Source organism: Nymphalis io, chromosome 28 (assembly GCF_905147045.1).
Source record: "Nymphalis io chromosome 28, ilAglIoxx1.1, whole genome shotgun sequence".
Classification (NCBI taxonomy): Eukaryota; Metazoa; Arthropoda; class Insecta; order Lepidoptera; family Nymphalidae; genus Nymphalis; species Nymphalis io.
This window is the reverse complement of record NC_065915.1, coordinates 5,649,758-5,673,102: the sequence shown is the minus strand read 5'-3', so window position 1 is coordinate 5,673,102 and position 23,345 is coordinate 5,649,758. Positions and strand designations below refer to the sequence as shown.

General features: G+C 34.9%; 1 protein-coding gene across 1 annotated transcript; it reads left to right on the top strand.

Annotated features, from left to right (window-relative positions):
- Nucleotides 1-1,112: 1,112 nt before the first annotated feature.
- Nucleotides 1,113-12,932, top strand: LOC126779210 (translin). Its single transcript, XM_050503128.1, has 7 exons — nucleotides 1,113-1,273; nucleotides 1,466-1,553; nucleotides 1,965-2,061; nucleotides 3,700-3,815; nucleotides 10,944-11,026; nucleotides 12,095-12,186; nucleotides 12,760-12,932. The coding sequence occupies exons 1-7, from the start codon at nucleotides 1,196-1,198 to the stop codon at nucleotides 12,899-12,901; spliced, it is 696 nt and encodes a 231-aa protein (XP_050359085.1). The 5' UTR covers nucleotides 1,113-1,195; the 3' UTR covers nucleotides 12,902-12,932.
- The last annotated feature ends 10,413 nt before the right edge of the window (nucleotides 12,933-23,345 follow it).

Here is a 23,345-nt window from a genome sequence, read left to right as displayed (position 1 = left end):
TTTTCTACTGAAGCGTATAACGAAACATTTTTCAGTGTTTAAGCTGATGTCATTTATGGAACACCATGAGACCAAACTATTTAAATCTCTCTGCAGAAGTATGGCATCTGAAACAGTGGATACAGGTCTAAACAGCTTGAGATCGTCAGCGAATAAATAACATTTAGTATGTTTGAAACATGAACAAATATCATTAATAAAGATGTTGAACAGTAAAGGTCCCAGGTGGGATCCCTGAGGTACTCCAGAGTGAGATATGAAGGGGTTGGATGAGTAGCCATTGATAACCACAGTTGATTTGCGACCGTGGAGATAAGACCCACACCAGTTAAGAAGAGTGCCCGTTATACTAATCGATTCAAGTTTTTGTAACAGTTTATGATGATTAACTTTATCAAAGGCCTTACTAAAGTCGGTATAGATAGCATCAATGGAGTTACCACTATCCATCGCCTCAGTAAGGTCTTCAATAAACGAAACAAGGTTAGTTATGGTAGAGCGGTACAATGGTCTGCTTTAGTTGTGATAAGATACACTTGTATACAAGAAGTTCGAATATTTTACCAAACACTGAGATTACAGATCTATAATTTTCTACAGAAGCCCTATCGCCTTTTTTATGCAATGGTATAACCAAGGCTTCCTTCCGAGCTGAGGGGTAGACACCCGTACTCAATGATCAAATGATGAAATGATTACTATCGAACATCTCCGAGTCAAAGACGCTACTGTTCAACCACGTCTCGGTCAATATGATATAAGCATCATATGAGTTACACAAAACATTAATAGTTTATATTATATCATATAATATAAGCCTTTATTTTGGGCGAAAGAAGTTAATACATTTATATTGGGCATTTCTTTGGTTTTTTAATACTTTAATTTAAATTCAGCAGATAATTGAGTAAAAACTGGGTAGTTACTTTGTCTAAGGACTAATATATATCTAAGTCAATTTATTAGAATATAATTATTATATATTGTGCATGGAAACCAGCAAATGTCTGACTCTATGGATTTTTGTTATATATTTCTTTCCTAATTCGCAAATGATAAATATGTATCGATGTTTTGATAATATCGATTACAATAAAACAGCTACAATACAACCCTATCGTTGACTTATAGTGGACTGCTGTTGAGTATTAATAAATAAACAAACTGAATTATATTGTTGCGATATTACGATAAAATGAGTGGAAACCATGTTATCACTACCATTTTCAGCGAGTTCCAGAAAAGTTTGGATGAAGAACAAGAATTACGCGAGGTGAGTAAAAAATAAACAACAAATGCATCATTCGGCAATAACAAGATTGATACGTATTTAATTAATATTTTGCTGTTTAAAAAAATTGATGCTTAAAAAAATTATTTTTTTGTAGTATTTAACGTATAACAACACCAATTTTATATGATTTAAATTGTACTTTCACTGATATTTAATGTTTGTAATTTTTAGGTTATACGTAATATATGTAAAGATGTGGATCAAATATCGCGTAAAATAACGACCGTTTTGCAAGTAATACACCATAATCAAGCCGAAAGTAAGTAGAATCATGTAATTACAATAATGAGCTTATTGTTTAATTCTTAAAATAAATAAATTAAATAAATCTAGAACTTATATGATTTGAAAGGATTCAAATAACTTTTTAAGTTTAATTAAATAAGTAACTTACGATATATGATTTTTGTACATTCATAATACAATATAATGTGTTATAAAATGTATGTATTGTATGAAAGAGACAAAGTAACAAATATTAACAAATCTTTGCATGCAGAGAGAACTAAGAAGTTAAGTCTAGTCTGCCTGTTATTCAGGGTTTCTTGTATTATTTAATCTCAAGTAAATACCAAGTACCCACAATAATTATTTTTGTCTGTAACATTATAATTTACTAAAAATGTTTCAATGTACTTATCGTTTAATTTAAAATTCTTATTACTTACAGTTGGTCAAGCGTGCTTGCAAGCGCGCGAGTTATTCGAGAAAGCAAGTGAAGGTTATGGAAAGTTAAAAGAAGCTGTTCCGTCAACAGATTATTATAAGTATGGTATAGGTTACACATTCATAATTAATTTTTATTGCTTTAACTTTTTTATATCTACGTTTACTGTGCAGTTGGGCCGATGAAATAAATAAATAAATTAATAAAGCAGCACCAACTTAAGAAGTTACTTATACTTATATACTGGCTGCACACCCACTTGTGTACTACAATATCGCTTGCACAATGAACAGTCCTTGAGCTTGGTAACCGTTACCTTGATTATTTAAAGAAACAAATAATAATTTAATTAAACAAAATCAATAAGTAGGTATGGCATAAAGTAAATGAAAACATAAGAGTTATATAATATATATATATATATTAATTATAATAATAATGTCCTCCAGACCGATTTCGGCCACATGGGCCCATCTCAAAAGAGATTAACTATGCAAAGGATATATTGCACAAGTGTGGGCGCAAACACAGGCGCACTCTTTTTTCCTTAGCTCTCATAACCCAATGGGACGGCAATCCAACATGACCGTTAAGAGTTCAGGTGCAGGACCAATGGCTGTACATGCTTTACTATAAATGTTATTTAGGGGCTGTTTTGTTAAATATTGTAAAGGTTAAATTTAACTCAATGTATTTAAAAAGCCGAGATGGCCTAGTGGTTAGAACGCGTGAATCTTAACCGATGATCGTGGGTTCAAACCCGGGCAAGCACCACTGAATTTTCATGTGGTAGCGCTTTGTGCAAGCTCGTCTGGGTAGGTACCACCCACTCATCAGATATTCTACCGCAAAACAGCAATACTTGATATTGTTGTGTTCCGGTTTGAAGGGTGAGTGAGCCAGTGTAATTACAGGCACAAGGGACATAAAATCTTAGTTCCCAAGGTTGGTGGCGCATTGGCTATAAGCGATGGTTGACATTTCTTACAATGCCAATGTCTAAGGGCGTTTGGTGACCACTTACATCAGGTGGCCCATATGCTCGTCCACCTTCCTATACTATAAAAAAAAAAAAAAGTTCTTAATTTGTGTTTATAATTCATCTCGTGCTTGACGGTGAAGGAAAACATCGTGAGGAAACCTGCATGTGTCTAATTTCATTGAAATTCTGCCACATGTGTATTCTACCAACCCGCATTGGAGCAGCGTGGTGGAATAAGCTCCAAACCTTCTCCTTAAAAAAAAAGGGAGAGGAGGCCTTAGCCCAGCAGTGGGACATTAACAGGCTGTTACTGTACTGTACTGTATATATTTAACTTTTAACCTCATTATTAGTTATTGAGTGGTTTGTTAAAATTTATAACTTTGTAATGTTTTGTCAAATTGCAGCGAGCAATATTTTAATTTAACGCATTCTAGAGGCATTTTCGAGAGTTCGCTTAAGTTTATCGCTAATGATTGTAGATGGCGTTGCTTTTTTATTAGTATGATCATTATTAGATTTCGAGTGTTCGTATTGTAAAAAGATTAATGATCAGTGTAAAAATATTTGTTTTTAAGGGAGGGGGGCCGCCTTTTCTGTACTGAAAATTTATTACTTTTTTTATTTAAGAAACCATATTGAATGTCGCGCACTTAGCAGCAACCAGTCGTGCAGGGCCAGTCTGGTTGCTGCGCGAAGTCCCTTAATCTCGTCGGATATAGGAACCAGGCGTTATTTGTACCGTTTCTGTTTCAGATATCAGGATCATTGGCGATTCATGACACAGCGCTACTGCTTCCTCATCTCACTGACGATTTGGTTGGAGAAGGGCATCCTAGCGGCACACGAAACCGTTGCATCTATTTTAGGCAGTGAGTACACTATTCATATATTTTTAACATATTTCCATGGTATTACTAGATTATATGGTTACAAGCCTCAAATCCCTGGGCATAAATTACTTAGGCCCGCGTAGGCGGACCGGCCGCCAGAGCGTCACGGTACCATCCGCAAGCGATCCCGTGGCGCTCCTCGTTGAGACGGAAAGGGTACCGCTGGTTTTTCAGTGGGTATTCCGATGTTCGGGGCGTACTCGGCGCCTTGGATATCGGTGAGCCCCACATACCGTTTTCGTGGGGAAAACGGGTAATGCGTTTTTCTAGCGTTAAAAAAAAGGGCTTAAATTTCTGGCTGTTCTCAGTCTGGTGTTTTGAAGATGGCGTTTATTAAGGAATTACTAAAATTCACCGGTGACCACATACCTGACGGTGACACAAGGTGGTCCTTAATATATAAAAAAAATCATCACCATAATAATTCTCTATACATACGAAAGACATTCTAAATAAATTTAAGTAATAACGTAATAAGTAATTTAGTAATAACGGCTCAAAACCTTACATAGCAGACAGACGCTTTATCACGACAAGATAAAACAAATTAATATTATCAAAGCATATCATATTAATACATCAATTACGCATTTCCTGTCCAATCACAGGATAGATTAATAATCCCATGTCGGGCCAATTATTTATAATTATTATAAGTTTTTAATTATTTATAAATATTGGGTACACTCCCGTGCCTCGAAGAGCAGTTAAAGCCGTTGGTCCTGCGTCTGAACTCTTTTCGGCCGTGTCGGATTGCCCATCGGATTATGAGAGCTAGGGAATAGAAAGTGCACCTGTGTTTGCACACACACTTGTGCACTATAATATCTAATGAGCTAAACATGATTTATGGCCTAGGGCCGAAATCGGAATTATTATTATAGGATGGATTTATAATAAATTGTTATTATTGTATGAGGAAGAAAGTCGTTGTTCGAACGCCTTACAGAGCAGACATGTGTCAATTTTTTACTAAAATAATATTAATCAATGATAATTTAAATAAAGTCGTATGTTACTATAAACAGATTCTAATAAGGGTTTCTAAAATAGTGGGATTACTATACTTCAATACGAGGTATTGGTGTACTGGCGGAATACCTCACCCCCGCGGAAAAAGACTGCTGCCATTTTTTGCACTACTCACATCGTGACGTAATTAGAATCAACTATTCAGTGTGTCAACCACACGATACATTGCGCGGCTATAAACTATTATTTATTTATTTGGATCCCCAACAGTTTTACGTAACACACATTCAAATCACTTTTTACATTAACTTAAAACTAACTATGCACAACCGATTACAGGAGAACACACAATTCACAAACACAATTAACAAATATACAAATCAAAAATAGAATTTTTATACAGAAAATAAAAATATTTAAATAAAGAACAAAAAACAGAAACAAAAGGTAGTAACTAATTAAATTTTTAAACAAATTAACAGTTTATAATAAAAGAAACATAACATTTTATGAACGATGAGAGTCCGTCACAACCAATGTCCAGTGTTACTGTGTTTTTTACACAATAATTATACTCTCGCGATATTGGAGCATTCTGTCCAAGTTTAGTTCGAGTGCGGTCAATTTTAAAGAACGAACATGGGTTGCTTACCTCTCACTTGAAGAAGCTACTGTTTTGAGCCCGCAGTGTGTTTCAACGCAGCTAATCTTAGAGGGAGTAAAACAATGAGTGTTGTACGCACCCCGCCACATGCTCACCTACTATACCTGCAGGTGACGGTTGCCACCGGATTTGTCTAGGCTAACTAATATGGAGAAGAACCCATTAATTACATTTGGGAAACGAAAGCAACTTCTCGACTGCGAATGTTAGGAAGTTAAAGATATGAAAAATGAGTTTTACACGTATGAGTTCTATGTAAGAAAAATATGTAGAATCGAATTCATTTATTATTATTAAAGAGAACATTATGAAAGTGAAAACTGAAATTGCGGAAATGAAAGCAACGAACGAGAAAACACTCAACCTATTGCAAGGAAATTTGAATGAAGTCAAATCTCAAATAAGCGAAATACATTTAACATCTTCGAATATGGTTTTGGAACAGAATGTTATAAAAAATCGTGTTTCTTTGTTAGAGAATAGACTAAACATGGATAACAAACCAACTAAAAACACTTGAAATAAAGTTAAAAAAAAAGAAAAAATTCCTCACATACCGAGCCGTTACAGTCCATTATCAACCCTATATGAATGAACGCATGATTCGAGAACTCCGGGAGCACAGTGAACGAGAAAAGAATATTATTATAATTGGAATGCCAGAACAGACTACGTTACCCGCTGAGTTACGGGCAGAAAAGGACGAAGCCGCTGTTATTGAAATTACCAATTTAATTGATAATAATATTAGTAACCCTATAAAGGTATTCCGTATTGGCAAGTACCAGGAAGGAAAAAACCGCAGAGTTAAAGTATGTTATAATTCTCTTGATATAGTCAAACAACTCTTACGAAATAAAAAAAGCTACCTACAAATATAAAATAACTTCCGACCAAACTCCTTTTTTTTTAACGCTGTAAAAACGCGTTACGCGTTTCCCCCACCGGGAACTTTGAGGGGTATGTGGGGCTCACCGGTGACTAAGGCGCCGAGTGCGCCCCGAACATCGGAATACCCACTAAAAAACCAGCGGTACCCTTTCCGTCTTGACGAGGAGCGCCACGGCATCGCTTCCGACCAAACTCCTGCCCAACAGAAATATCTGCAACATCACAAAGAAGAACTCAAGCTTCGCCAGGCCAATGAATAATCTGACCTTACAATAAAATATGTAAAAGGAGTACTCAATATAATACAGACTGCTTCAAAAAACGCCAATCCATAAATACCTTAACTATCAAAACTATCACAACAAATACATATCAAGTAATTAACTCATATGAACAGTTATAGATAAATAAATCAAGACTAAACTTTTTATACTTAAACACGCGAAGTATCCGAAGAAAGACAAGATGTACTAAAGCGTATTTTGTGTACGATTAAAACAACGACGCATTTGATTTTAATAACGGAAACCTGAATACACAACAAAATTCAAGCCCAGGAACTTCAACTTATAAACTACAAGCATTACTTTAACTATCGAACAGAAAAACAAGGAGGAGTCTCAATCCTTATTCACAATAATGTCAATAATACCCTTTCTGAATCTCAATATATTAGTGGAAACATTTATGGATAAGAATAGAAACTCTGGCTGTAGAAAAAGGGCTTGTGTATAATCCCAGCTATATAAACTATAAGACGTTTCGTGAAACTTACGAGACTTAACTCCGACAGAGAGGTAGAACAATCGTCTTTGGTGAGTTCAATATAGACCTTCTGAAGACTGGAAAAGAGGTAAAACAATATAAACACGTATGGATGATATTTGATATGACATACTAAACAAAGTAAAGATAACTTATGTACCAGACACTCAACAACATCGAAATCTATCATAGATGACATATGTAGTAATTTAAAAAACTATTCCACAAACTATTTCCACATTACTAATTAACTCCTTGATGTCTGACCACAAACAAATTTATCTGCAGTTAAAAAAGTTCAAACCTCCATCCAAGATACATTTTAAATATGACGCTATCGACTACTCCAAACAAACAACAGCCATGATACTTAAAATTTACAAATCAGACTCACGCCTAGAAAAAGATATTAAAGAAACATTAAGATGATGTAAAACAATAAAAACAAAAATATTAAATCCTCCGTAGGAAGACTGGATCAACAAGAATATAATCACCAAAATCAACCAAAAAAACTGCTTGTGGAATGAACTCACACAAAGACCATGATAAAAAGCTAGAGGTAGATTTTATAAAACAAAAAGATGATACAGCTAAATTGATCCAAGATACAAAAGATGCGTACTATCTTAAGGAATTCTATAAGTGCAATAATAAACCTGGAAGAACATGGAAATTGATATATAAACTAGCCAATAACAAAATCGAACAAGTTGCGCAACTCCTAAACTCATAATACTCTGATACTTCTCCATGATGTCTGCGGAGCTTTCCATCAATACTTCTCTACAATAGGTTCTAATCTAGCTAATCAAATTTCACAAAGATTTCACCTTGATTATTCACTTAGTTTGTCCCACATGAAAGAAAGACGAACTTATCACCTTTGAACCATGGAACCACATTGAAACTGACCATATAATCCGCAATCTCTACTCCGCAACTCTAGTGCAGGTTTTGACGGGATAACCACTAAACTTATCAAATCATTAAGAATTCTTATACTAAATCGTCTTACAGATTGCTTAAGTTATCTATTACAAAAGGGCGAATTCCCAGCACCTCTAAAATTGCCAAAACCACTCCTATTTATAAGTCTGGCTCAAAATCTAACCCTAGTAACTACAGGTCAATATCAGTATTACCAGTATTTTCCAAGATTCTCAAAAAAGTTATTTACAAGCGTCTCGAGACATACTTGGACTCGACCAAATTCTTAAATGATAACCAGTATGGTTTTAGACTAAAACGTAATACTCTTGGGGCAACAATCAATCTGGTTACCAAAATGAGATCAAATATCGACAAAAAGAAAGTTGCCTTGGGAGTATTTATTGATTTAAAAAAGGCCTTTGACACTGTGAGCCATGGACTTTTATTGAAAAAACTAGAGGCTGTAAGTGTCGGGGGCAAAGTTCTGGGAATGCTGGAATCATACCTCACAAAGTCATCATCCCAAGTAGTCAAAATCAAGAATGTCCAATGTCCGAAGACATAACATGCGGCGTCCCCCAGGGATCCATATTGGGGCCTTTACTTTTTTTGACTTATATCAATAATTTAAATGACATAGGATTGTATGGTCATATAATACGCCATCGATACTTGCCTATTCTATTTCGTAAACACATTACAAGATATTCTACTACAAGCACAATCTGGCCTATACACACATTTTTCCTGGCTTCAACATAATCTTTTGACAGTTAACATCTCAAAAATTTGTTACGTTATTTTTAAGGCTAAAAACAAATCAATAAAACCACACATGTCATTAACGATTAATGGCGTGACACTACAAGAAAAAGCCAATGAAAGATATCTGGGATTGAGACTGAATGGCAATTTCACGTGGAAAACTCACATAGAACATTCTTTATGCATTGGTCCCATTCGTAATTTTATTCGTTATATTCCACGACCACTGCGCTATAACATCTATGACTTAATAGTTAAACCACATCTTCTGTACATGGTTGAGGTGTGGGGTACTGCCGCTAAAACTCATTTAGCAGACCTTCAAATTAATAATAATAATATCCTGGGACATTTTTTTTCACACACGGTCTGATCTGATTACTGGTATACTGGTGGTATAATGGTGATACTGGTTTATCTGGTACGATCTGATCCCAAATTAAGCTTGTACAAAGCTTGTGCTATGGAAACCAGACAACTGATATACTACATATATTACTTTTCTTTTGTAAAAACATACTTATATAGAAAATTACACCCAGACTCAGGACAAACAGACATGTTCATGCACACAAATGTCTGTCCTGGGTGTGAATCGAACCCAGAAACTTCGGCGTGAAAAGGTAAGTATCTACCAACCACGCCAACCGCTCGTCAAATCGTTCAAAACAAAATTATTAAACTTATTTTTCGATACCCATATTTAACACCTACTACAAAAATGTATACAGACACAAAAATTATAATTATTAAACAGTTATATGTTTACAATATTTGCATATTAACACACAAATTACTAAAAAATCTTTCCATACTGACTTTTCACATTTAAACACGGAGTAACAAATCGAAGCTGTCGCCGAGCTAGTACTCCCGAAGACTCGAACAAACTACGGTAAATAATAAATTACCTCCAATAATTAAAAATTGTAACTCAATGCAAATATTTAAATCCAAATTAGCACAACACGTTATAAAGACCTATTTTTAATTTTAACTACGTACACTTTTGTTTATACTCGTAACGATACTACTTTTTTTTAATAATTAGATTAATATTATATAACATACTTAATATTATATTACTTTCACAAAATTATTAATATTACAGGAGCGACGAACTTCCTGCATAATATTTTCTTTAAAATTGTAAACATTTCTCATGTAAGTGACTGTATTGTCTTTTTTGAGGAATAAATGTCTATAAACTGAATGTCATCTGATTTTTATCAGCTTTTTGGTTGGCAATGCAATGCTGCCAACGTATAAAATAGGTGCCTAATTGGAGTTGTTCGTCTAGTAACTAGCTTATCGCTTATTGACATTCCTTACTTATCATCAGGTAACTCAATATCTGCCTTTCAATAATAATTATAATACTCAAATCTTTATTTCAAGTAGGCTCATCACACATCAAGGCACTTTTGAATCGTTATGTTACAGTATTGAATTAAATGTAAAACTACCTCCGGTTCGGAATGTAGATTCTACCGAGGAGAACCGTCTAGAAACTTGTATTCACAATTTTTCACCATTTTAACACCAGTTATGACAATCAAATACAATTAAATTTATATATGTCCGGCGGGGAAATTAAATCAAATAGTCATTATGATTACTCGACGTCATGTTCCGACGCACTAATTACTTGGTTGTAAGGATTTGTGCAAGCCCGTCTGGGTAGATACCTAACGTGCATCAGATATTCTTCAAACAGAAATAAGTATTATTGTGTTCCGGTTGGAAGGGTGAGAGTGTCATTGTAACTACAGACACAAGGGACATAACATCTTGGTTCCCGAGGTTGGTGCGTATACGATGTAAGGAGTTTCTAATATTTCGCGAATGTCAGTGTCGTATGGCCGCCGGGCGGTGATGACCATTTACTATCAGGTAACCTATTTAACCGTCTACATATATTATAAAACACGATGCGAAGTCGTGTTGTAATTTACAATGTATGTCGTAGGTTTCAACGATGCGGTGATGTATATTGTAAGTGTTTTGACGTTAATGAATTATTATTATTACGTACGGAAGAGGTTTGTCTAGAACACGTGTTAAACCTATACCGAATGCATAAGATCGGTATTTATCGTGTATTATTTTTGTTGCAGTAAGTGCAGTCGAGGAGAAGGAAGGGTTCCATCTAGACATCGAAGACTATCTGGTCGGACTCTTGCAGCTGTGTTCTGAACTAGTAAGTAAATAACTCGCAATATATACTTTTTTTTCCTTAAAGCGGAAAGGTAGAAACGTAAATGGGGCAAATAAAAATTGGGCACTCTGATTTTTCCTAATCTGTACTCTGGCGGACTACAGGCTGTCGGTTTGCAAATTGCGGCACCTTGGTTGCGTCGCTGGTAGTCGGGCCGCCTGGCTATTCTTTTTTTTATATAGAATAGGAAGGCGGACGAGCATATAGGCCACTTGATGGTAAGTGGTCACCAACGCCCATAGACATTGGCATTACAAGAAATGTTAACTATCGCTTACATCGCCAATGCGCCACCAACCTTGGGAACTAAGATGTTATGTCCCTTGTGCCTGTGATTATTCGCTCCCTACCTAATTGTTTTAGAGAAAAACCGTTTATTACATTATATTCCAATCGAAAGAGGAACAAACCTTTGACGTATATTTGTCATACTATATGCCAATAGCTACGTACGAAGCGCTTTGAATCTACATTCATCATTCGCACTGCGAAATGTTTGCCTGATTTCGTATTTCCTGATAGGTACAATGTTGGTGTCTTCAAATCCAGAGCGAACAGGTTTCTTATAGGCAAGCGTGCTACATCCTAAACCGTGTATCGACACGGTCTAGGATGTAGCACGCTTGCCTAATGCCTAAGCATCGGCTTAACATCAGGCAACTCAACGGTCAAACGCTGGCCTATTAATTGTAAAAAATAAATAAAAAAAAAAGCTCTGCTGTATTTGAAGCCGAGATGGCCTAGTGGTTAGAACGCGTGAATCTAAACCGATGATCGTGGGTTCAAACCTGGGCAAGCACCACTGAATTTTCATGTGCTTAATTTGTGTTTATAATTCATCTCGTGCTTGACGGTGAAGGAACACATCGTGAGGAAACCTGCATGTGTCTAATTTCGTTGAAATTATGCCACATGCGTATTCTACCAACCCGCATTGGAGCAGCGTGGTGGAATAAGTTCCAAAACCTTCTCCTCAATAGGGAGAGGAGGCCTTAGCCCAGCAGTGGGACATTAACAGGCTGTTACTGTACTGTACTGCTGTATTTCCAGTCCCGTCTCGCAGTCAACTCGGTGACGCGAGGCGATTACGAAAAGCCTCTTCAGATATCGAAGTTTGTAATGGAACTCAACGCTGGTTTCAGGTGAGAATAAAGGTCTCTATTAACTACAAGAGTAGGTCTATTCTGTATGAACAAACTCGAAACTCGCCGCAGAAAACGGTCGTGTTATATCGGATAGTGATATCCGATATTGACCCTAATAAGCATATCATTACAAGAATACACGCATCAAAATAGTATATCACCAGAAGTCGCTTGTCAACATTTCACGGGTGAATAATGAAGTTAATTCTTACAGAATAGCACTGCTTATATGAATTCATTCATGATATATAAAAGTATCGAAAAAGAATCACTATTGGGTGTGGTGTATTTTATCATGTAATGACGTCATCATTCAGTCAGGTTATAGAGGTCCCAGGAAAACAAGGAATTGGCCATTAATTACTTTTCAAATTAATTGGGCAATTTTTCGTCATATGTTTATTAATTTATTGCAGACCAAACTATATTACTTTAACAAAAATATGAAGTTATAGTTAAAAAAATACATGTTTTTTACTATATCTATGTACATAATAACTAAAAGTGTTTACTCGTCAGTATCGTATATATTTCTTTTAGTTCTCAGTCTAATTAATAAATATTTTTCAGATTATTAAACCTTAAAAACGATCACCTACGGAAGAGGTTCGATGCGCTAAAATATGACGTCAAGAAAATAGAGGAGGTTGTCTATGATCTGAGTATTCGAGGACTTTTGCCCAAAGCTCAGCAAAGTGCAGAAGAGGCATAGACTGATTTTTTTTAATAAAGCTTTAAAATATATCAAAGTTTCTTTTTTGAAAAATTTATCTAATGTTGCCAGCATTATGAAATATATGATTTACTAATAGTTATTTAGATATTTAAGTATAGAAAACAGAATGAACACTTACGTTGTTTTAGATATTCGATAAATAAATTTAACGTTTTTTTTAAGTGAATTTACAATACGGATTATGAATCTGGGCATACTAAATGTAGATTTCGATTACGTATTCCTGTTATAAAAGAAAAAAAACTGCTTTCGAAAAAAAAAAAACAATTGTAATAAATGATATAATCTGTAATTACCAAAACGGATGCATACATTACACATAGCATTATCAATCATTTAATTATGATAGCTTATAGCTTATAATACCTGATATTTATCAATTTACGTAATATTAATTACGAAAAATAGGCCACGCAGCTAATCGAATTACGTAAGCGGGTAGGTAATATACAGTAACAGCCTGTTAATGTCCCACTGCTGGGCTAAGGCTTCCTCTCCATTTTGAGGAGAAGGTTTGGAGCTTATTCCACCACGCTGCTCCAATGCGGGTTGGTAGAATACACATGTGGCAGAATTTCAATGAAATTAGACACATGCAGGTTTCCTCGCGATGTTTTCCTTCACCGTCAAGCACGAGATGAATTATAAACGCAAATTAAGCACATGAAAATTCAGTGGTACTTGCCCGGGTTCGAGCCCACGATCATCGGTTAAGATTCACGCGTTCTTACCTCTAGGCCATCTCGGCTTATCTGTTATCTCGGTAGGTAATATAGTTTTTAAATATTATTTGACGGTTGAAAAAAAAACCGTTATGTCTAATTTAAATCGAAGGAGTAAAGATAAACACTCCATATATTTATATATTCCATGCGATTTTTAATAGCTTCGCACTACAAACAGTTCTTGATTTAATATATCGTTATTTATAATACTATATTGTAGTCCCAAAGTTACTATAAAAACTTCTCCGTCACGCCATGTTTCTCGTATGCCTTTTGCCGTCCACTGCTGGACGAAAGCCTCTCCCATAGAACACCAACCCTCCCGATCTTGGGCAGTCCGCATTCATCCCGAACCTGCCACCTTTTTTAAATCGTCGGCCCATCTTGTCACGCATATATGTAATGAATATCAAAAATATAAATTACTAGCTGTCCGCCCGACTTCGTACGGGTAAAATAATTTTATGCACTGGATACATATTTTACATTAAAAAAAAAAAAGTCGGACGAACCGTTTCGGAGGAGTTCGACCATAAACACTGTGACACGAGATTTTTATATATTAGATTTTAAACCTCGACCAATGGTATCGCGTCACTATGTCGCGTCACTATATATAATATTGTTATATATAATGTAATGTTAATATACAATATAATGTTGTTTATTCTCCGATATAATCTTAATACCAAAATAATTAATTCCTTAGTTCCTCCGTTCGTTTAAAAACCGCTACCATGACAGTTGTCTCTCTTCCATAATGACAGTTAATGGCCAGATGTAATTTTATTATAAGTCATATCCAACCGATCGATATATGCATTGTCTATACTCTTGTGGTTGGAATAGGCTAAAATCGGCTATACGTTTCAGTACAGTTACTACAGTACAAAATAAAGCATGGCGGTAAATATAAATTGTTTTCACAGCGATTTTGTACAAAATCGTATGCCAACGTATACAATATTAGGATAGTGTCACACTATAGATTACTTGATTCATCAAGTAATATTATTTAAAATTGTGACGTAAAACTTCTATCGGCGTGTCTGTGAGACCAACTCGTGGCAGCAAACGCTCTCTACTCCATTGTGTGTTCTTGGCCTCCTGACCTGATAATTGCTTAGGACATATTATAGTGCACAACTGTGTGCGCAAACACAGGTGAACTTCTTGTTCCCGTACTCTCATCAAATGGGACGGCAATCCGACACGACCGGAAAAAGTTCAGGCGTAGAACCAAAGAAAACCCACTTACATGGGGAATACCCCACATTAAGTATCCATGGAACCGAGTGCGCAAGAATAGCATCTTCTCTCATTGAGGGCGTCGCAGGGTCGCTTGCACATACTACAGTGACAAGGACAATACTAGGTACCAAAGTCGCGCGAAGACGCTTGCTGATTGTAGATGCGTTATTGTCGGATTGCAAAACCATTTAATAATCACCACTGCGCTCGACACCGCATCGTAACGTTGTTTACAATGTTGAGTGTTTTGTTCGACTATAATAGATAAATATGACTACTAATGGATCCAATATACAGGTTGAGACGGAACATATAATGCAAATTGATAGGAGTGATAACTTTGAGTATTCAGGGGAAGATGGAGAGATTAGGAACCGTGAGATGCATGACAACGATAGAAGACCAAATAAAAGAAACAGGGAGGCTAATAGAGAAGAAGTTTGGTTTACCGTACAGAGGAAAGGTAAAAGATTTGCTCGTGACGGGGACTTTAATGACTGGGAAAGAATACCAGAGGACCAGATTGAAGTTTGCATTATATCCACTGAACCAATTCCAAAACAATTTAAACTGGCTAAGATTTTGAAATCAGAGAACATACAGAATGTTGTTCGAGTTAAATACATACACTCATTTAAAGTGTTGATTCAGTTTGACAAAGAAGATAGTGCTGAGGAATTAATAATTAACAAATTCTTTAATGAAAATGGATACAGGACATATTAAACTATGGAAATAAATCATACGTATGGAGTGATAAAAGACATAGATTTAGACCGTACTGATGAAGGAATTTTAGAAAGTTTATATAGTAGTATACCAATTATGGGAGTAAGGAGGTTAAAACGCAGAAATAGCTCGGATGGAAGATGGGAGAATAGTGAGGCTATGAGAATATGTTTTAAAGGGTCATCGTTACCATCAAAAATTAAGATGTTCGACACCACAGTAATAGTAACACCCTATGTATTCCCTGTTACGCAATGTTCTCGATGCTGGAGATACGGACATACGATCAAAATTTGTCCATCTAACAAAATTGTTTGCCCGAAATGTGGTGACAACCATCAAAATTGTGAGCGATCTTCATTTATTTGTAATAACTGTGGCGGTAATCACATGGCTATGACCAGAATATGCCCCATTTATATTAAAGAAAAACGAGTTCGAGATTTTAATGGCATAGTAGAATTCTAATGGCAGAGTTTAATTGTACATACAAAAAGGCACGAACTATTTATGTTTCACCCAGCCCCCCTTCAGCACCTGTTATTTCACGGCAAGAATTTCCAACAATTAATAAAGCTAACGATTCGTCTACAGTTATTGTTTAAAAGAATCTACCGTAGATGAAAGTCTCACAAGATCATACGCTGAAGTCACCAAAAACAAAATTAAAAAACCAAAAAGAAAAAACTAAGGAAGGCCGGAAAAGCAAACGTCGAAAACGATGATAATATAGAAACAATGGAATTTAACAATTTGGAGACAGTGGAAGATAGATATTCAGAAACAGAAACAGTACGCAGTGAAGAACAAGGATATGGAAAAAAAGAGAATACATACAAAGATGAGCGAGGATTTGTTGAATGGAAATCAGTACTAAAAATGCTAAAAGATAAAATATTAAATAGTGGTTTGACGTGGGAAGAAAAGATTAAAGAATGCTTAAGTATAATTTATTAAGCTGTATTATCGACTATAGTGAGATTAATATCGGAGTGGCCATGTTTAAGATTCTTAAGCCAATATGGATAGGAACAGTATTCCACAATCTATAAACATACTCCAATGGAATGCTCAAAGTCTACGACCAAAGATACCAGAATTCGAACTAATATTACATCAGGAAAAAATCCATATTGCCTTAATCAGTGAGACTTGGTTAGATCCGGACAGCTATTGTCATTTAAGTGGGTATAATATTTTTAGATCAGATCGCAGAGACGGATTTGGAGGTGTAGCTATAATAACACATTGGTCTATAAAAGCTCAACAAAAATATTTGAATATTTCGAACTCAGGAATTGAATATACATAAGTTAAAATATTTAATTGCGGCGACATTGAAAATATAGTACCTATATATTGCCCCCCAACAGTTAACACCTCTTTTCAAGACTGGAATGGATTTTTTTCTAAGTTTAATAACAAGACTATAATTGCAGGAGATTTTAATGGGCATCATCGTAATTGGTCCAGGAAACATGATACACGAGGCTGTCAGATTTTTGATGCACTATTAGAGAGTAATTGTGTTTCTCTGAATAACGGCAGTGACACTCGCATAAAAATAGTCAACGGTTTGGTTCAGAGAACAACTCCTGCTATATCATTAGTATCTGAAGACATAGCTATTAAATTAACGTGGAATGTTTTGAATGAAAGCCTAGGAAGTGACCATTTAATGATTAAGATTAAACTAGATATAAACTTATAGTTAGGAAGCGAAGAAATTTTAAAAAAGCAAATTGGACATTGTATAGAGAAGTCATCAAAAAGCCCCTTCTTGAGTGTTCAATTCCTAGCAACAATCAACTTGCATATAACAAGTTCATAGCCATAGTCAATGCAGCTGCAGAAAAAGCAATTCCATACACGAAAATTTTTGAAAATCCAGCAAGATCTAGTAATTTTAAGCCAAAACCTTTTTGGTCACAACATATTTCGTGGTCAGTGGCTAAGAGACGCTTAGCCTTAGCAGAATTTAGAAGAAATCCCACTCCTAACAATCTTAATAGTCTGCAAGAAAAGATAGGACAGACACAAAAAGATATTAGACGTGGTAGATACAAATCGTGGCAGAATTTTTGTGATAATATTAATTTCCTGTACCGAAACCGGGAAGGGATAACAGATCAGTACCCGGGTGGAGACCTATTGCACTAATATCTTGTGTCTGTAAAATATTACATACTATAACGACTCGTAGATTAGATTGGTACCTTGGAAAGAACGATTGTTTTTCATATGGAACAGTAGGCTTTAGGAAGTCGCGTTCTTGTTATGATAATCTGGTCAGACTAATAACTCGCATTCAAATCGGATTTACTAAAGGTTTCGCGACGGTTGGTTGCTTCATCGATATAGATAATGCCTATAACAATGTCAATGTCGCAAAGCTATTGAACCTTGTTGATGATGCCGATGTTGGAGCTTTTCTGTGTCGATATCTATGGGAATATCTTCGTGAAAGAATTTTAAATATTCAATTTGGTAACAGTCAAAAATTAACCCGCACTTCAGCAGTAGGCTTACCACAAGGTGATCCTTTATCTCCGTTATTGTTTAACGTGGCTACCAGAAGAATTTGTCGAGAGATATCACAAGTATTCATTTCGCAATATGCAGACGATTTTGTTAAATATAGTTCAAATAAAATAGTCAATGTGGCGGCAAACGATATTCAAAATGCGTTAGATGTATTTTGTAATCTCATAAAAAAAATGGATTAAGTATATTTCAACGAAAAACCAAAGTTTGCATCTTTAGTAAATGCTGGTCTAGAAGTAACACTGCAATCCAACTGTTAAACAATAATTTTCGTTTACAAGAAGTCGATAGTGTTGAATACTTGGGAATGTGGTTAGATAGAAGCTTAAAATGGGGTAGGCACATTAATGAAATTAGAGACAAAACTCTTAAATTCTTAAATATTTTTAAAGTGTTAGGTGGTAGTAAATGGGGGATTCATCCAATACACCTACGTCGACTTTATATTTCAATTATCCGTAGCAGACTTGATTATGGTAGTTTCTTATACGATATCGGGCTAAAGAGTCATCTAAGTAAATTGGACAAAGTACAAAATCAGTCAATGCGAGTTATTGGCGGCTTTATCAGAACCACACTAATACATGTCATGGAGAGTGAATTGTATATACAACCTCTAAATATCCGAAGGAAAGATCTTGCCTGTAAGTTTGTGCTAATCTAGGTCTGTCGAAAATAACGTAACTGTAAATGTTTTAAAAGATCTAAACGATATGTGTAGTAATTATTATTGGAGAAATAAAAAACTTCCCCTGCTCGTTACAGTCTACAGAAATTTATGCCATTATTCTGTTATATCAATTAAAAATTTACTATAGTATAGACTTATCTAATAATATATTACCAGTAGTAGAAGGAATAGCGATGTCAAAAACACTGTGTAAGAAATCAGACATGTTAAATAGCTGTCGGACACTTCTAGATAACAAACATAAGTCGTTTTACAAAATTTTTACCGACGGATCTAAGGATACATTCGGTTCAGGTGCAGTAATCTTTGACCCTCAGGCAGATATAAGAATTAAATTTAAAATTAAGGCAGATATATCTATAATGCATAGTGAGCTGATTGCAATTTCGGAATCATTGTCATATGCGTCATCTTGTGCCGGAAGTCAGGTTGTTATACTGGCTGATTCAAAGAGCGCCCTTTTTCACTTGGCTCGGTTAACCTCGACCTTTCGAGGATACCCGGTAGCCTATGATATTTTAGAGTCTATATGCAATAGACAAAGTGCAAATAAAACAATAATTATCCAGTGGACACCTTCACATATTGGAATCATGGGCAACGAGGAAGCTGACAAAGCAGCGAAACAAGCTATTCATGACGGAATTCCTTATCAGTGCATACCTTTGCATAGTGAAATTTTAAATAAATTCAAGAAAACATGTAAACAAAACTGGCAGGAATATTTTGATGAACGATCGCGACATATAGGTATATGGTACAAGACAATTGTATGTGAACTTACTCATTCCCCATGGTTTCAAACAATTAAAAGTAGCAGAAAAAATATTGTGACATTTATGAGACTTCGTTCCGGTCATATTCCGTCAAACAAATTTAATTTTATGATGGGCAAAACCAACACCTATAAATGCGTACAATGTAACTGCATGGATGATGTTTATCACCGATTGATAGAATGTGCGCGGAATGCGTCGTTCCGGCCCCGTTTATTAAAATCATATAATGTAGGTATATGTAATAGTTTGCTTGCGGTACCATCATCAAACGAAGCTAAGCTATTATTGAAAATGTATATATATAGAATATTGCTCATTTTCAATAATACCTTATATAGAAAAGAAAAGATTATGGATGTATTATATTATTGAAGTAATGTTAAGTTAATTTGGTGTTAATTTAAGGTGATTTAGTATAATTATTATGTGTTTTGCTTGTACGGGGTGACATAGTCAATCTGATGACTAAACTCCCAGGTAAAATAAAGGAAAAAAAATACTAGGTACCAACCTGATTAATATATATATATATATATATTAATATATATATATATATATATATATATATATATATATATATATATATATATATATATATATCATTATATTTGGAAATCTAAGTTTGATTGCGGAATTCTAATTAAAACAGTATTAACGTTGTCATTTAGATCGATATGAAAAGATATTCTGATTATTTTAAGACTATCGGCTTTACCTTCATATAAACGTGTAGCGATTACGCGACCAGCTTAACAACGTTGTATCTTCTTCATTCCAATGGCAAATCAATGACGGCAGAAAGAGAGAAAATAATGTTTAACTAAACACCCATTAGGTAACGTTTATAATTATCATCTTTATATAACATTAGTTTCCGCCCGCGGCTTCTGCTGCGTGTGAGAGACTTTGCATATGCAGATGTTAGATACTCTATGTCGTTTTCTGTACACCTGTCGTGCATGCCAAATTTCATGATGATCGTAAACACAACTTATGTTTTGAATAATTAATTTATGTCTATAATTATACCATGACCGGTGATGAACACTTGATTTATTTCTATAATAAAATTAATCCGTAAATATTTTTACCTTTGTCAATTAATAAATTTAAATCAAATTAAGAAAACTTTGATTAATAACGCGTATAATAGAGGATTATATAGATGATAAAAAAGTGAGGCGTTTGTATTCGTTGATTTCCATGCAGGATAGATAATAATTCAATTGTATTTAATTATCTATGTAACTTGATTGCAGGAAAAGCGTAACTACTGAGTTTCTTGCCGGTTCTGGTCGGTTGAATCTACATTCTAAATCTTTTATATATATTGACAACAATGCCGATGATTGTTGGTTCGACCCCAAGCGCCACAATTTTTATGGGCATAACTTGTGTTTATAATTCATATTGTGCTTGACGGTGAAGGATATGGACGTGAGGAATGCATGTGTCTAATTTGAATGAAATTCTGCCACATGTGTATCCGCCAACCCGCATTGGAGCTATATATATATATATATTATAGATTTAGATTTGCTATCACGATCTCATTGCGTCTATCATAGACTGAGATTACGAAACGACTTCACCTCGTTATCGCCATACATTATCGTTCAAAGTATTAAGCGTTTTATTTTTTAAGTACCGAATGTGATAAACATAATTAAAAGAAATTCTTTGATTTTACAAAAGAGGTTATATATATTACTAACTAATCGGACCGGCTTCGTACGAGTAGATGGAGAAAAAAATATTTTGTATAGGATTTGCGTAAAATCCGTTTTTATTGAGCGTCTACGTCGGAGGAGTAACTGTAATAAATTATGATTAAAATGATTAAAATTCAAGTCAATCGAGCGGTTTGTTTAGGAGATCTCGTGATGAGTGGTATTTCGCTTATATATAAAGATAACGGTTTTATAATAAATTATACTACAATTATTTTTAAATATAGTATATATTGTCTGTCTAATATTATTAAGTCGCTTTGATTTTCAGATATCAACAATTATTTACTGTTTTTTTAAAAAGAGATTTATTTTGAAATATATAAACACAGACAGGCTTCAATGTTATTTATTTGTATAGATGCGAAAGTGTGTTTGTTTGTTACACTTTCATGGCTCAACTACTCAATCGACCATCATGAAATTTTGTCATCTCGTCAGGGATATAGAAAAGGACATCCATATGTCATATGTCATAATACTAATACCCAACCTTGGACGCGAGTGAAGTCACGGCCGGAAACTAGTCCATACTAATATTATCAACAGTTTGGAATTCGTTTTGTGAAGAAATCCTTAAAAATTTGCCATTTTAATACATAATGCCTATTCGAATATACATAAAAAATATTTATATGATTATGTAGCAGCGGGAGTCTGAAATAAAAACAATACAAATGTTTGTTTCGGTTTTGGTAACTCGCAAATAGCCATATTAACTTAAAAGAAGCATTTATTTTGAAAACACAGACAGACACTTTAATTTTATTCATTTATATAAAAGCGAACGTGAGTTTTTCTTTAAGCTTCCACGTCTTCACTATTTAACCGATAATCAATAAATTTTGCATATAGGTACGTTGTCAAAGCCGAGATGGCCCAGTGGTAAGAACGCGTGAATCTTAACAGATGATCGTGGGTTCAAACCCGGGCAAGCACCACTGAATTTTCATGTGCTTAATTTGTGATTATAATTCATCTCGTGCTTTACGGTGAAGGAAAACATCGTGAGGAAACCTGCATGTGTCTAATTTCACTGAAATTCTGCCACATGTGAATTCTACCAACCCGCATTGGAGCAGCGTGGTGGAATAAGCTCCAAACCTTCTCCTCAAAAAGAGGAGAGGAGGCCTTTAGCCCAGCAGTGGGACATTCACAGGCTGTTACGGTACGTTGTCAGGGGGTCAAAAAAATCTAAATGGCCTAGTCCAGTCAGCAGTGCTATTCTGTATGTACTCACTTCATTACTTGCAAGTGAAACGTTGACAACTGATTATGATGATACTATTTTGATGCGTATTCTTGAAATGTTACGATTATTATGGTCAATGCCGCATATCACTTTCTGACATTTCACGACCGTTTCTTGCGGTGAGTTTTGAATTTGTGCTTACATAATAGTTCTGCAGATATACATTTCAAAATATAAGTGAATCGAGAAGTTTATTTTGTGAAGCTGTATAGTTTAAAAAATGCTTAAGTTTAAATAAGAAAAACTTTATCCGCCTTCCTGAAAAAGGCGGTAATTTTGTCATTTCGCAATAACTCGTCCTTCATGATATGAAAATAGCAATTTAATACTTTTTGTTATTTTATTATGTTCCACAATTTAGTACATATGATTTTTTTACCTACCGTCGATTGTTGTTGAGCTGCTGCTAAATAGTAATTTTAGTATTGTAGTAATTCCATTTGAAGGGTGAGTAAATTAGTAAGAAATATGACAACTGCAGGTGCAGGTCTAAGGAGCCTAACCTCTTAGTTTCCAAAGTTGGTGGCGCATTGACGATGTAAGAACAGTGTCAAGGTCTATGAGCAGTGGTGACCACTAATCAGGTGGCATATTTGTCTTACTCTTTTATTTGTTATAAATATATTTTTGTTATATAAAAAAAATTATATAAATATTCCACAAAGATAAGAAGCTCGATTCTTTAATAGGATAACAATATCTATTATCTTAGTTACAAT

Excerpts from the sequence above, each read along its gene's own strand:
- LOC126779210 (XM_050503128.1), top strand. The coding sequence starts at position 1,196 with ATGAGTGGAAACCATGTTATCACTACCATTTTCAGCGAGTTCCAGAAA. Across the intron at positions 1,554-1,964 it reads ACACCATAATCAAGCCGAAA|TTGGTCAAGCGTGCTTGCAA; the intron begins GTAAGTAGAATC and ends TATTACTTACAG. Across the intron at positions 11,027-12,094 it reads TGCAGCTGTGTTCTGAACTA|TCCCGTCTCGCAGTCAACTC; the intron begins GTAAGTAAATAA and ends CTGTATTTCCAG.